The sequence below is a fragment of the Mya arenaria genome, chromosome 3, assembly GCF_026914265.1.
Source record: "Mya arenaria isolate MELC-2E11 chromosome 3, ASM2691426v1".
Taxonomy (NCBI): domain Eukaryota; kingdom Metazoa; phylum Mollusca; class Bivalvia; order Myida; family Myidae; genus Mya; species Mya arenaria.
In genome coordinates this window covers 5,280,584-5,295,542 of record NC_069124.1, presented here as the reverse complement: position 1 = coordinate 5,295,542, position 14,959 = coordinate 5,280,584, and the positions used below count along the sequence as shown (strand labels likewise).

At 36.4% G+C, this 14,959-nt stretch overlaps 1 protein-coding gene across 6 annotated transcripts in view; it reads right to left on the bottom strand.

The window, feature by feature from the left end:
- Positions 1-14,959, bottom strand: part of LOC128227137 (probable phospholipid-transporting ATPase IA) — a 68,041-nt gene that overhangs the window by 42,587 nt on the left and 10,495 nt on the right. For all 6 annotated transcript variants that reach the window (XM_052937374.1, XM_052937371.1, XM_052937375.1 and 3 more), the window contains 4 exons: positions 9,389-9,509; positions 5,226-5,325; positions 1,723-1,821; positions 791-836 (listed from right to left, as the gene is read on the bottom strand). In XM_052937374.1, the coding sequence (XP_052793334.1) occupies positions 791-836; positions 1,723-1,821; positions 5,226-5,325; positions 9,389-9,509 (366 nt within the window). The remainder of the gene's footprint in view (positions 1-790; positions 837-1,722; positions 1,822-5,225; positions 5,326-9,388; positions 9,510-14,959) is intronic.

Genomic DNA, 14,959 nt, shown 5'->3' with positions numbered 1-14,959 from the left:
ATAGAGAGGTTTTTTTAATAATTGTTAGTTGAAAGCGATAACTCCCTACAAAATCTGATGTTTGTAATGAATGTCAAGATGATTTTTATTTTATTGTGTTTAACATGTGCAACAAAAAATATTTAGGTCAATCAACCTATTCATGAGTTGCCGTGTGGACAAAACCTATTCGACTGACTGACCAAGTGAGTGACCAACAAGCTCACTCTAATATACCCTACCCCCACACCCCCTTCACTTTGCTTTGCAGGGGTATAACAATAAATGGTTTCATAAATAGTGATGTAAGCCATAACATAAAAGCTTGTTTAACCTCATCTGATCTGGAAACCTAAAATGGAAGGCATAAAAACAAAACAATGTTCACTCTGAATTCCTATATGATTTCTTTCAATTACATGACAATAAAAGTTTTTTTTTTGTTTTGTTTTTAAGAATTCTGACTGGGTCTTATTGTGACACATTCAGCATAATCATTTAAGCATTTCCAACATAACGGAATGATCAAGACAATCTACATGCAATTTTCCTGCAAAGCTTCACATTTATATCTGACTTCAAAGTTAAGTTTAAGTTGCTTGGCAGAAAACTGCTTGTTATCTTGCCCATTTCCTGCAGCAATATCTTTGAGTGATTCAGATAATTGATGTTCATCATGGAATGAATAATGCATGAACATGTTTAATTTTCATGTACCTTAAACATATGATTTTCAATAAATAATTTCGCAGGATCTTTACAAACCATAATTATAAAAAGAAATGAAATAGTATAAATGAAGCATACTTACCACAGACTTTATTGTTATTGACTGTGTCATCAGCTCTATGTCTCTTCTGAAAAAAACAGAAATTCTTCATTTGAAGTAACCTTCTTTGAAGAATAAAACACAACTACTTTTTTATTTCAAGGGAAAATAAAGTAATTAAATAAATGCCAATCAAAACCCTTGAGAGTTAAACTTCGCAAGTTAATTTCATCAAAATCATTTTATTCCAATGTTGGAAGCAATCATTGCTGAGGCCTTTGAAATCTCTGAAATCATTCTGGAACCAATCTCTTTTTAATTAGTGATCACCACTACAGGGCTTTATTAGGTTTTACCTTAATTTTGGAATTTAAAACTTAGGGTGGAATGATTGTTTGATTTTGTTATATTTAAGTTAGCTCCATTTCCCATACAGTGAAAACTCATTGTCTCGATATCACATGGCTAGATATCCTCATTTGATTGGATGATTCGATTTCTATTGGGTCGATTTCTCTCCACGCTCAATGTTGTTTTCGTTGTCCCTTTTTCAGAATTTCACACTGTGTTTTTTTCTGTTTAAAGTGTTAATAAACCACTAAAATTATTTGGTATTGTCATGTATCGAATCTGTCATCGAGCGCCAGTATGATGACAGGTGTGGATACAGCAACTCTGTGCAATAAATACTCTTCACTAGCAGAGATAACGTAGCAAAATAACATACATGATAATGACTTCAGAAAAATACACATTCAGTAAGTATTCCTTTATATACTTAAGGCTCGACGTATTTTGGGCGGTCCCTGGAATATCGAGCCAATAGGTTTCAACTGTATTTGTTATCTGATTTCTTGTTCAGGCCAGGTATAAAATGTTGGTGCAGGTTTTTTTTGGCCAGAGTGGCCTCGGATGAGAATTTAAACAAACGTCTCTGGCCTTATCTATATAGTTTAAATCAATACTATGCTTACAAAATCCTCGATGATTTCTTTGATAGCTGAGACTAGGAGAATGAAGAGCAGGGGAACGGCCGTCGTGTAACGTCCTGTCGGGGAGACACGGGGAATTTGCTAAAATGAAAAAAAGATTCAATTCCAATTTTGACTTTTATAAATATTCCTTTATACATTAAGTTTATAAGGTGTTTACAAAAAAAAAGAACATGCAAATACATGAAAACTGTAAGTTTGTATTATTCTTTCCTAATTTGATATCAAAATACACAGATATATCTTTTATTTATTTTGGTCATACTCGTTTCTTGATCAAATCATCTTCAGTCAACAAAAAAAATGGATGACAGTTATAGATAGAAAGGATCCCCTTGGAAAGCCAGAATCTGTCTGCCACTTTTTTTTATTAGAACGGACATTTTACACACCAGAACACCAGACACACAGCGAACAAGGACATATAACATAATTAACTTTCCAAAAATATCCTGCAAGTACATTTCCTAAAGTCAAATGGTACAATAATCTGATATAATTAAGAGAATAGTTTCAGCACTCAGCACAAGTCGTGTTTACTGGTCTCCGTTTAATAAAAAAAATTAAGTATTATGAAGTTTTTTAAGTAGTCCCTGTTTACAGTCTAGTTTATTTAGGAGAAAATAATAGGTCTGTTTTTTTTGCAACATCTTTGTGAATCTAATACAGATTTCCTTATACAGATACACTGCATATTTGTATCCTGCATACATGTCATTTCATTAATTATTAGTCTCTTGTAAGCCTTTGACAAATGAAAGTTCATTTTCCCCAATAATAGTATATACATTACACATACATTTACATTCCTATTATCCATCCTTATAGATAATTGCATTTCTTTTTAATTGCATAAAGCAGCATGTTTGGAGTACCTCTAACAGAACAAACAGGAACACTGTGATTGGCAAATTACATTACAATGTAATAAAATGTATGTTACAATGATGAAACAATATCATTGGTGCTAGCGCTTTTCAATTATCCCAATTTGTACTCAATTCAATTGACTTGAAAGAAGCATTTTTAGCACTGTTGATTGCTGTAATAATATCCAAGAGAAATCTTGCCAATAATGAGTGTAAACATAGACATTTAATATTATCTATTTTCAGAATGGAGGTGTTTGAAACCATTTGGTCAGTACAAGAATAATGGTGAAGTCCTCTGAGGTGTATGAAAACATTTGGTCAGTGCAGGAATAATGGTGAAGTCCTCTGAGGTGTATGAAAACATTTGGTCAGTGCGCGGATAATGGTGCAGTCCTCTGAGGTGTATGAAAACATTTGGTCAGTGCAGGAATAATGGTGAAGTCCTCTGAGGTGTAAGAAAACATTTGGTCAGTGCGCGGATAATGGTGAAGTCCTCTGAGGTGTATGAAAACATTTGGTCAGTGCGCGGATAATGGTGAAGTCCTCTGAGGTGTATGAAAACATTTGGTCAGTGCGCAGATAATGGTGAAGTCCTCTGAGGTGTATGAACATTTGGTCAGTGCAGGAATAATGGTGCAGTCCTCTGAGGTGTATGAAAACATTTGGTCAGTGCAGGAATAATGGTGAAGTCCTCTGAGCTGTTTGAAAACATTTGGTCAGTGCAGGAATAATGGTGAAGTCCTCTGAGGTGTATGAAAACATTTGGTCAGTGCAGGAATAATGGTGAAGTCCTCTGAGGTGTATGAAAACATTTGGTCAGTGCAGGAATAATGGTGAAGTCCTCTGAGGTGTATGAAAACATTTGGTCAGTGCGCGGATAATGGTGAAGTCCTCTGAGGTGTATGAAAACATTTGGTCAGTGCAGGGATAATGGTGCAGTCCACTGAGGTGTATGAAAACATTTGGTCAGTGCACAGATAATGGTGAAGTCCTCTGAGGTGTATGAAAACATTTGGTCAGTGCAGGGATAAAGGTGCAGTCCACTGAGGTGTATGAAAACATTTGGTCAGTGCAGGGATAATGGTGAAGTCCTCTGAGGTGTATGAAAACATTTGGTCAGTGCAGGAATAATGGTGAGGTCCTCTGAGGTGTATGAAAACATTTGGTCAGTGCAGGAATAATGGTGAAGTCCTCTGAGGTGTATGAAAACATTTGGTCAGTGCAGGAATAATGGTGAAGTCCTCTGAGGTGTATGAAAACATTTGGTCAGTGCGCGGATAAAGGTGCAGTCATCTGAGGTGTATGAAAACATTTGGTTAGTGCGCGGATAATGGTGAAGTCCTCTGAGGTGTATGAAAACATTTGGTCATTGCACAGATAATGGTGCAGTCCTCTGAGGTGTATGAAAACATTTGGTCAGTGCACAGATAATGGTGAAGTCCTCTGAGGTGTATGGAAACATTTGGTCAGTGCACAGATAATGGTGAAGTCCTCAGAGGTGTATGAAAACATTTGGTCAGTGCACAGATAATGGTGACGTCCTCTGAGGTGTATGCAAACATTTGGTCAGAGCACAGATAATGGTGACGTCCTCTGAGGTGTATGAAAACATTTGGTCAGAGCAAAGATAATGGTGCAGTCCACTGAGGTGTATGAAAACATTTGGTCAGTGCGCGGATAATGGTGCAGTCCTCTGAGGAGTATGAAAACATTTGGTCAGAGCAAAGATAATGGTGCAGTCCACTGAGGTGTATGAAAACATTTGGTCAGTGCAGGGATAAAGGTGCAGTCCACTGAGGTGTATGAAAACATTTGGTTAGTGCAGGGATAATGGTGAATTCCTCTGAGGTGTATGAAAACATTTGGTCAGAGCAGAGATAAAGGTGCAGTTCTCTGAGGTGTATGAAAACATTTGGTCAGTGCAGGGATAAAGGTGAAGTCCTCTGAGGTGTATGAAAACATTTGGTCAGTGCGCGGATAAAGGTGAAGTCCTCTGAGGTGTATGAAAACATTTGGTTAGTGCAGGAATAAAGGTGAAGTCCTCTGAGGTGTATGAAAACATTTGGCTAGTGCAGGAATAATGGCGAAGTTTGAGGTGTATGAAAACATTTGGTTAGTGCAGGGATAATAGCGAAGTTTGAGGTGTATGAAAACATTTGGTTAGTGCAGGGATAATGGCGAAGTTTGAGGTGTATGAAAACATTTGGTCAGTACATGGAAAATGGTGAAGGCCTCTGCTAACTATGCACTGACCAAAAGCAATCATGCACCAATCAGTCCTGAAATATGAGTCATAATTTTTTTGCGTTGGTTGGTGGTTCGAGAAGACAATATAGCTAGAATGAAACAAGAATGCCAATGCTTCTCTGTTTTTTCTTTGTGAGTCAGAAAGAATTTATAAGTTTCGGTCAAGGTTAAATTTATTGCAATTCCAGAACAATAATGACACTAAGGCAGACAAGCTAATGAATAAATTGTGCACTTGCAGTTATTTACTGTTTAAGCAAAACAGATTAAGATGCATGTTCTTGACTTAATTTTATATTGTTCTAATGGACTATTCTTTAGGCTTAGAGATAAAATAACATAAGTAAATGGTATTGACAGATATACCTGAAGCAAGGCGATGAAGAGAAAGAAGATGTTTGCGTATCTACGGAACTGCTCAAACAGAAACTTGGGTAGGAACGAGATGAAACTGTACTTGGCAGTGCTGAAATACAAATGAGATGAAACTTTACTTGGCCGTGGTGAAATGGAAACGAAGTGATACTTTACTTGACAGCCCTGAAATACAAACAAGATGAAACTGTACTCGTCAGTGCTAAAATATTAACAAAATGAAACTGTACTTGGCTGTTCTGAAACTGAACTTGGCAGTGCTGAAATATTAACAGGATGAAACTGTACCTGGCAGCGCAGTAACACAAACAAGATAAAACTGTACCTGGCAGAACTGAAATAGAAACAAGATGAAACTGTACCTGGCAGTGCTGTAATACAAACAAGATGTAACTGTACCTGGCAGTACTGAAATAGAAACAAAATGCAACTGTACCTGGCAATGCTGAAATAGAAACAAGATGAAACTGTACTTGGCAGTACTGAAACTGTATCTGGCAGTGCTAAGTACAAACAAGATGAAACTGTACTTGGCAGAACTGAAACTGTACCTGGCAGTGCTAAGAACAAACAACTGTACTTGGCAGAACTGCAACTGTACTTGGCAGAGCTAAAATACAAACAAAATGAAACTGTACCTGGCAGTGCTGTAATACAACCAAGATGAAACTGTACTTGGCAGTACTGAAAGTGTACCTGGCAGTGCTGAAATACAAACAAAATGAAACTGGACCTGGCAATGCTGTAATACAACCAAGATGAAACTGTACTTGGCAGTGCTGAAATAGAAACTAGATGAATCTGTACTTGGCAGTACTGAAACTGTACCTAGCAGTGCTGAAATAGAAACAAGATGGAACTGTACTACGGACTGCTGTAATACAAATTGAAGATCAAACTGTACTTGGCAGTGTCGGAATATAAACCAGACAGATTTGTAAAGTTTTAAAATAGACAGATGAATAATGATTGTTTTATTTGTGAATTATGAGTTTATATTACTACATTGAATACAACAATGACATATTACTGTTTTGGGAATTCACTATTGAGAATATATAAAAGGGAATGGTGAACACTGTATTAGATCAATTCATTATATCAATGACTATCATATTGCATAAAGAGGGAAAATCTGTTTGAACTTCCTGATATATTAAATCAGGGTTTGGCTGAAAAACAAACCATTTATTCCCAAAACAGTCTCTTATTCTGACAGATCTCTGTAAAATAATTATCAGGGGTTTTAAAAGTTCATAAATGTCAATACTGAAAAATGATGGTGCGGGGAGGGGATCTTGTATTGAGAATAAGGAAAACATGCCCAAAGCACGGCACAGGGGCTAAGATTTGTTTTGAAAATGTTTCCAAATTGTTTGGTACAGGGGCTAAGATCTGTTTTGAAAATGTTTCCAAATTGTTAATGTAATTTTTAAAGGTCACTTCCTACTGAGTTTGATTTTTTTGTCCAAGCAACGATGTACCACTGTACAAAAGTCTAAAGTTAAAAGCTCCCAATCCTGAACTTTATAGAACCCCAGAATCATTAAGAATGCATTAAGACAAGGGTTTATTGCCAAACACTTCACATTGCATCCAAATATTCAACAAGAGATGTTTGTCAAATATTATGCCCCCCCCCCCCCCCCTGAGCGCCATGTTGTCAGGATTATTTGGGCAATTGAATGAAATCTGCATGGACCTCCCAAGTCAAGTTTGAGGGCCAAGGGTGCAGGCAGTGTCAAGTTATCACACAGACAAGCTTTTTGCATTAACGGCCAATGTGACCTTGACCTTTGACTCAATGACCCCTTAAATTAAAAGGGGTCATCTACAGGTCAGGCCCAACCCCCAAGTCAAGTATGAGGGCCATGGGTGCAAGCATTGTCGAGTTATCACTTAAAAAACATTATCGCATTCAAGGTCACTTTGACATTGACCTGATGAAACCCAATATCCACATGGTCCATCTACTGGTCAGGCCAAACCTTCATGTCAAGTTTGATACCCATAGGTCAGTCAAGGAATTGTCAAGTTTGCCTTCAAGTTTACTGTGACCTGGACCTTTGAACTGATGACCCCCAAAATAAATAGGGGTCATCTACTGGTCAGGACCAACCTCCAAGTCAAGTTTGTGGGCCATGGGTGCAGGCATTAGTGAGTTATCACTTTGACAACCTTTTATCATTCAGGGTCAATGTGACCTTAACCTTTGGCCCAATGACCCCAAAAATCAATAGGGGTCATCTACTGGTCAGACCCAACCTCCAAGTCAAGATTGAGGGACATGGGTGCAGGCATTGTCTAATTACCAATCGGACAACCTTTTATCATTCAAGGTTACTGTGACCTTGACCTTTGACCTGATGACTCCTAAAATCGATAGGGGTCATCTACTGGTCACGCCCAGTCTCAATGTCAAGTTTGATGACCAAAGGTCTAGGCATTGTTGATTAATCACTCACACAAGCTTTAAAATCCTTTAATCATTCAAGGTCACTATGACCATGACCTTTGACCCGATGGCCCCTAAAATCAATAGGGGTCATCTACTGGTCAGGCGTTATCTATATGTCAAGTTTGATGACCACACGTCCAGGACTTGTTGAGTTATCAATCGGACAATCTTTAAAAATCTTCTATCATTCAAGGTCACTGTTACCTTGACCTTTGACCGGATGGCCTCTTAAATCAATAGGTGTTTAATAAACTATTTAAATATGTGCCAAGTAAAAGTCATCTGACAAAAAAAAATGCTTTCAAAACTGTACTCATAGTAAAAATTTCTGTAGTTTTAAAAGTTAAAAAAAGTTGGTCAAAAGGTCAAAGTCAAGGGCATCCTAGGACAACATTGATCATTTTGAACAAACATTCACAATCAATTGTGCTGAGATGGATGCACGAACACACAAAAAGATTTTCAAACCTTTCCAGATTTATGTTTACCAAACCTGTGAACCCTGGGTGTGGCCAGTAATGACACCAGGTGCATAACTTAAACATTCACAACCAATTTTGTTAAGCTGAATGCGCAAACTACAGAACTTAAAGCTAAAAAATGGCCTTTGGGCTTTCAACAAGAACAAGGCAGAGTAATTCACAAAATCAACTGCAGAAGCAAAAAGCAAATTGTCTCTCAAAATCCTAGACTTGCAAACTGTCTCCCTTAACTCTAGACTTGAATTTACATGTACATGTAAACTTGGCTAAAAATAGAATTCGCTCATGCAGACCTGGCTAAAAATAGAAAGCATTTCTTTAAACTTTCATGGCCCATAATCTAGGCACTTATGGGCGGATCTGGCTGGTTTTCAAAAGGAACCTAGCTCTAATGGATATCTAGATACTGTACAAGTTTCATCGCGATACAATCAAAACTGAAGACTGTATCGTGTTCACAAGCAATTGTTTACAGACGCACGACCGCACGGATGCACATACTACGTACACATTACCATCGCATAAGCTCTTCTGGCCTTTGGCCAGTAGAGCTAAAAACCATTACTCCAAATAGTTAAACCCCTACTCTAACTATTAGTGTATTGATATAATACAAAGAAAGGGTGTAACTTGACCATTTTGCTATGTCTACAACTTCAAGCATTATATAGAGTCCAAGTTATCAGCAATCAGATGAAACAATCGATATGTGCGTCCTTCTTCTGTTTGAATAAATATGGTTTAGAATTTCTTGTGCCTGGTTTGAGTACTTGATGTGATACTCATGGACAAGGTCTAGATGCAGCCTTATTTTTCCTTATAGGTATTGTTCATGTAATGGCCGAGAAAATATCACACACAACTTTCAATAATAGGATGACACATCTGGGTGTTTTACGCCAAATTATTGTGTTTTCCTTACAAATAAAGAAAAACCCTTTAATGCAATGCTTTCAGATAATTACGTTGTGAGTGGCATTGGTAACCATTTTTTATATTGATAGACCTCATTTATTTGCTGCGTAACACAACATTTCAGCTATTCATGGCAACTGTGCAGTCAATGCATTACTGAACACAATGTTTGACAATTTACAAAAAGTATCTCCCTTTTTATACAAGTCATAATTTGCTACATCAGCAATATTTTAAACAATTTCAAACAATATGATGAACTAAACTAGCAAAGAAATTTGACATGACTGGAATAGTACCTTATTTTGTTGTTGCAGAACTTATCCCTCTGCGCGGAGTTAATGTTGATGACGCGCTCGTTCTGGGGTTGGGCTTCCTCGGTCGTTTCAGAGCCCACATGACTGGGCATCGGCTGGTAGTCTGAAATACAGACAGAAACAAATGAGAAATGTGCCATTCTCATTGCCCCAAATATTTGAAACATGTTAAGTTTCTTATTACAGGATTTAAATAAGCTGACTATTTTTGTTTTGGTATTATTTCTGTAATATTTACATTTCTTAAGAGTTTTAGGACTTTAAAACCAAATTATCATGATAATCATAATAAATTTACTTATTTAGTAAAATTAAGGTAAGGTCAGAAATTGTGCTTAATGAAATAAGCTAGCTAGAACACGTTTGTCATGCTTATGAACTTTTGAGATATCCAAAAATAGACTCAAAAATTGTTACTGTGAGCTTTTCTGAGTCCCTTAACACAAAGTTCTATAATATTACCTTTCATACAGGAGCACCTATGTTACTTAATAACGAATGACTGAAGTTATTATGTAATAAAAGCCACTCTTACAGCTACTGTTATTGTTAATGTGTACAAGCATTATTAAGTTTTCTATTGATTGAAGAACTTAAACTTCATTAGTTATGAATAACATTTTAAACAAATTCACATATTGTACAACTATATTGGAGCCATGCAGATTTTAACAAGAGTGCTGCCGAGCAAATGCCAACGCATGTCTGTTGGTTTCCAGTGAAACAGCGGGCATAGCTAAACAATAAATAAGCCAGAGCTATGACTTTACCATACATTTGCATATCGTCTCTGGCAAAATGTGCTCCAAGGTTCATTTAAATATCTCAATGATTCTTCAGTTAACTGCCAAGTTCCCGTGATGGAGTTCAAATCACCAAACTTTTGCATCAGAGCTAAACACCAGTTCTTACTAACTACAACTGATAATACTCTCTGATTGTAGGCTACTGCACCAATTCATGCAAGGCCACTAGATGACAAATTGTCATTACATAAAGACACATCATAATCAATCTGGCATCTCAGCAAGTTTACAACAGAGATTATAATACACATGCTCATTTAATATTGCATACACATCAATGGTACATACAATTGAGAACAATAGTTTGTAAAATCAGACAATTAATATTTAAAATAAATAGGAAGGAATAACAAGAGGCCCAAAAGGGCCTATGCTCTACTGGCATGGCTCTTGTGGTCATTTTCAATCCAGAGCATGTACGTTTGAGTAATAGGCAACAAATATATAGTTCACTTTTAGTGTTTGGGTTAGCTGAAAACGCTGCACATTCAACATCTGAGGACAGGAAGTGTTGTAAGCAGATTAGTTGCATGAACTATTTTAATATGTGCCAGGTAAAGGTAATCTGAGGGTAAAAAATATTTGCTTTCAAAACTGTACTCATCGTCAAAATTCCATTTCTGTAGCTTTAAAAATAAAAAGTCGGTCAAAGGTCAAAGTCAAGGACATCCGAGGACAACATTAATGCTTGTTTGCAAAACTGTTCACATGGTCAAATTTTCATTACTGTAGCTTTAAAAATTAATAAGTAAGTCAAAAGGGGTGGGGCCAGCCTTTGCCCAAGGGGCATTATTTCAAATGTTTTCAATTGCATCATATGATGCTCCACAACAAATATCAAAGGTATGGGCCTTGTGGTTTGAAACAAGAAGATTTTGAAAATATTTCTTAAATAAGTCTCTAGGAAAATTGTGACACCCAGGGCAGTGCCAGTTTTAACCCAAGGGGCATAATTTGAACAATCATGGTAGTGGACCACTAAATAAAGCCTTGTTCAAAATAGCAAGGGGGGGGGGGGACAGTAATGACCCCAGGGGCATAATTTGAACAAACCTTCACAAGCAAATGTCACTATACATGGAAACTTGGCTAAAAATAGACTTCGCTCATGTACACTTGGCTAAAAATAGATTTAGCTTAAAATAGCATTTTTTATACTTTCAAGACCCATAATCCAGGCATGCATGTCGGATCTGGCTGGCTTTCGAAAGGAACCGAGCTCTAATGGATATCTAAATACTGTACAAGTTACAATCAAAACTGAAGACTGTATCGTGTTCACAAGCAATTGTTTACAGACTAACTGATTTTTTAATACTTTCAAGGACCATAATCTAGGCATGCATGGTCGGATCTGGCTGGTTTTCGAAAGGAACTGAGCTCTAATAGATATCTAAATACTGTACAAGTTTCATTGAGATACAATCAAAACTGAAGACTGTATCGTGTTCACAAGCTAGTGTTTACACAATAGCATTTTTTTTACTATCAAGGGCCATAATCTAGGCATGCATGGGCAGATCTGGCTGGTTTTTGAAAGGAACCGAGCTCTATTGGATATCTAGATACTGTACAAGTTTCATCGAGATACAATCAAAACTGAAGACTGTATCGTGTTCACAAGCAGTTGTTTACAGACGCACGAATGCACGGACGAACGGACGCACGGATGCACATACTACGTACACATTACCATCGCATAAGCTCTTCAGGCCTTTGGCCAGTAGAGCTAAAAACCAGAATCCGCAAATAGGATGTGTTGTCTGTCAGCAGCCAATTGTATAAAAGTTGGTTAAATTTAACCGCTGGTTAAAGTTGTCCAGCGGTTAACTTTAACCAAGTTGGCCATTTTATCCAAACCGTTTATCCGTTTGTATAAAGGCAGAAAATGCGGCGGCTAAGTTAACCAACTTGGACAACTTTAACCTAACCAAAACTTCATAAAAATACCCACAATGCACTGGTAAACAAGGTTCCGGTCAGTGCGTGTTTACCGCATTTTTCTGTTAACATCATAGACTTGTTTGGCATATATACAACGACATTACGAAAAGGTTGTTGAATTTTAATGAAAAAAAATACCCATCAAATCCATTACACATCCAATATCCATTAAGTAGCGTAAACATGTACCTATTATTTTAATATACACCAATATATAGGGCTTATGGTGTACCTTTGAAAATGAAAATGACAAATGAAAATCTAATATATCATGGTACAGTAGTACCAATTTAATAAAATCGCACTTACCTGTTTCAAGTGCATATTTCCTCTTTATAGAATTTTGTGCATCGGCAGATTTAATGACAAACTTCATTAAATCTGCCCAGCATATTAAAATGGTAAATATTCAACCAAATACCTGAAAAAACTGTCAACAATGTATACGCTCCTTCTGTCAAAAATAGTTTGATAAATATTACACATGCAACATCTCAACGGATAAGCTCATTCCGGAAACAGGGGTATTTAACTTTTAATGTGCACAATATTGTTGATATTGCATCAAATAAAAATGCATGAGCATGCAAACATCATTCATATAAGCTTCTTTAATATACCGTAACAAGTTTTAAGTGAATACCAGTTGCCAATAAATTGTATTTGCTAACCCGAAATAAAAAGTGTCACTTTCATTAAAATTCGTCCATTTAAGTGTGTGTTTTTTTGTAGAAGATGCCATCTACGGAATGTATAGTCAGTTTCAACTTTGTCCTTGAAAAAATCAAATGAGTTTTGTATGGGGCGATTCCTTTTGATACTAATTTAATATATTTATCTTGTTTTTTATATGTTGACATTATATGTTATTCAAAGTTGACATTAAAACGTTTAGTTTTATATGTTATTCAAATTAGTATTATTATTCAAATTTAAACTCATTTATATGATAAGTGACTTTTGGTATCAGTATCAGTACAGAGAAATTATTAGTTTACAATTTAACCCTCTCAGCATAATACAATGTATTATTAATAACTTATTCTCTATATGGCCTTCGATAAACCATTGCGTGAATCCATTTCCACTTACCAGGACCACAAAATCAACAGACATGAAATATAATTTCTGTTCTTTATTTTCATAAAACTATGTAAATAAATTCTAAGTCAGTGTGTAACAACACACACATGTATTTAAGATTAATAAAATCTTTAATGTTAGTGTTGAAGAGACATGCAAATTTATTTTACAAACAACAAGTCAATAAAACCACACTCTAGCAATAATGTATTTATTTTATCATATTTGTTATAAGATTTTTTTAAAACCAACCATTCATCATTTATACAAAATGTTCGTTACTATCCCCCCCCCCCCCCCTTCGAAGAAGAGGGGTATATTGCTTTGCACATGTCGGTCGGTCGGTCCGTCGGTAGACCAAAGCTTGTCCAAGTGATAACTCAACAATATCTGGACGTATGGTCATCAAACTTGACATGAAGGTTGGGCCTGACCAGTAGATATGACCCCTATTGACTTTGGGGGTCATCTGGTCAAGGTCAAGGTCACAGTAACCTTTAACGCATAAAAGTTAACAAATCTTCTCCCAGTGAAATCTCAACAATGCCTGAATCTATGATCATCAAACTTGACATGGAAGCTGTGCCTGACCAGGAGATAACCCTTATTGATATTAGGAGTCATTGGGTCAAAGATCAAGTTCACAGTGACTTTGAATGCGAAAATGTTTCAAATGATCATTCGACAATGCCTGCACCCATGGCCCTCAAACTTGTCTTGGAGTTGTGTCTGACCTGTAGATGACCCCTTATGATTTTAGGGGTCATCGGGTTAAAGGTCAATGTTACAGTGACCTTGAACGAAAAAAGCTTGTCTGTGTGATAACTTGTCAATGCCTGCACCCATGGTCCTTAAACTTGACATTTATATTTTTGGTGACCAGCTGATGACTCCTATGGGTTTTGAGGTCGTAGAGTCAAAGGTCATGGTCAAAACACACTCTATCCTCAAACATTGAATGGTCATAATCTTAAAACTGCCTCAACGGCATCCAATGTCAGTGACAAATCAGCTGTCATTTCGGTCCATGCATATGTCATACAATTGTCCATATAATCCTGACAACATGGCGCTCAGGGGGGGGGGGGGGGCATAATGTTTGACAAACATCTTTTGTAAAAACTATTTTTACAGTAAATGCAGCCCTGTGTCAATATAATTAATGTCAAATACTGTTGTTTATTTTCCAATTCAGCCATTAACTGTCAAATGAATAGTTTACAAAGAAAATCATTAAGAGTGAAATTTAAATATAAAATGACTATTTTGGTACATTCCAATTAAAAACAATAATCAAACTAAACATTGTTTCAACATGACAAGTGGTATTTATTATTTCTTGTATATAACACTCCCCATTAGTATGATAATTTAAATTGCAAGAAAAAGATCTAAGATATCAAATTTGATGGATAATATAATAATTAACAATAATCATTTTTTATTTAACCCTACTGTATCAATACAAGATAGGACGTTGACAATTAAGCCCTCTGGGAGCAGCAATTTGAAACGTTTTCTATTCCTCTCATGAACTTTTAAGTTCCTGTTTGTGGTGTTTCCTAAAACAGGAGTCTGTCAGATGAACTTGGTCATCAAGTGGCTAGTACCGCTACACTCTGAAGAATAGTAAAATGAATATTTTAAATCATAACAATCGTGTATGTGCGTTTAAATAGGCATTTGAACATATTTTAAAGGTAGATGAATGATATTTTTG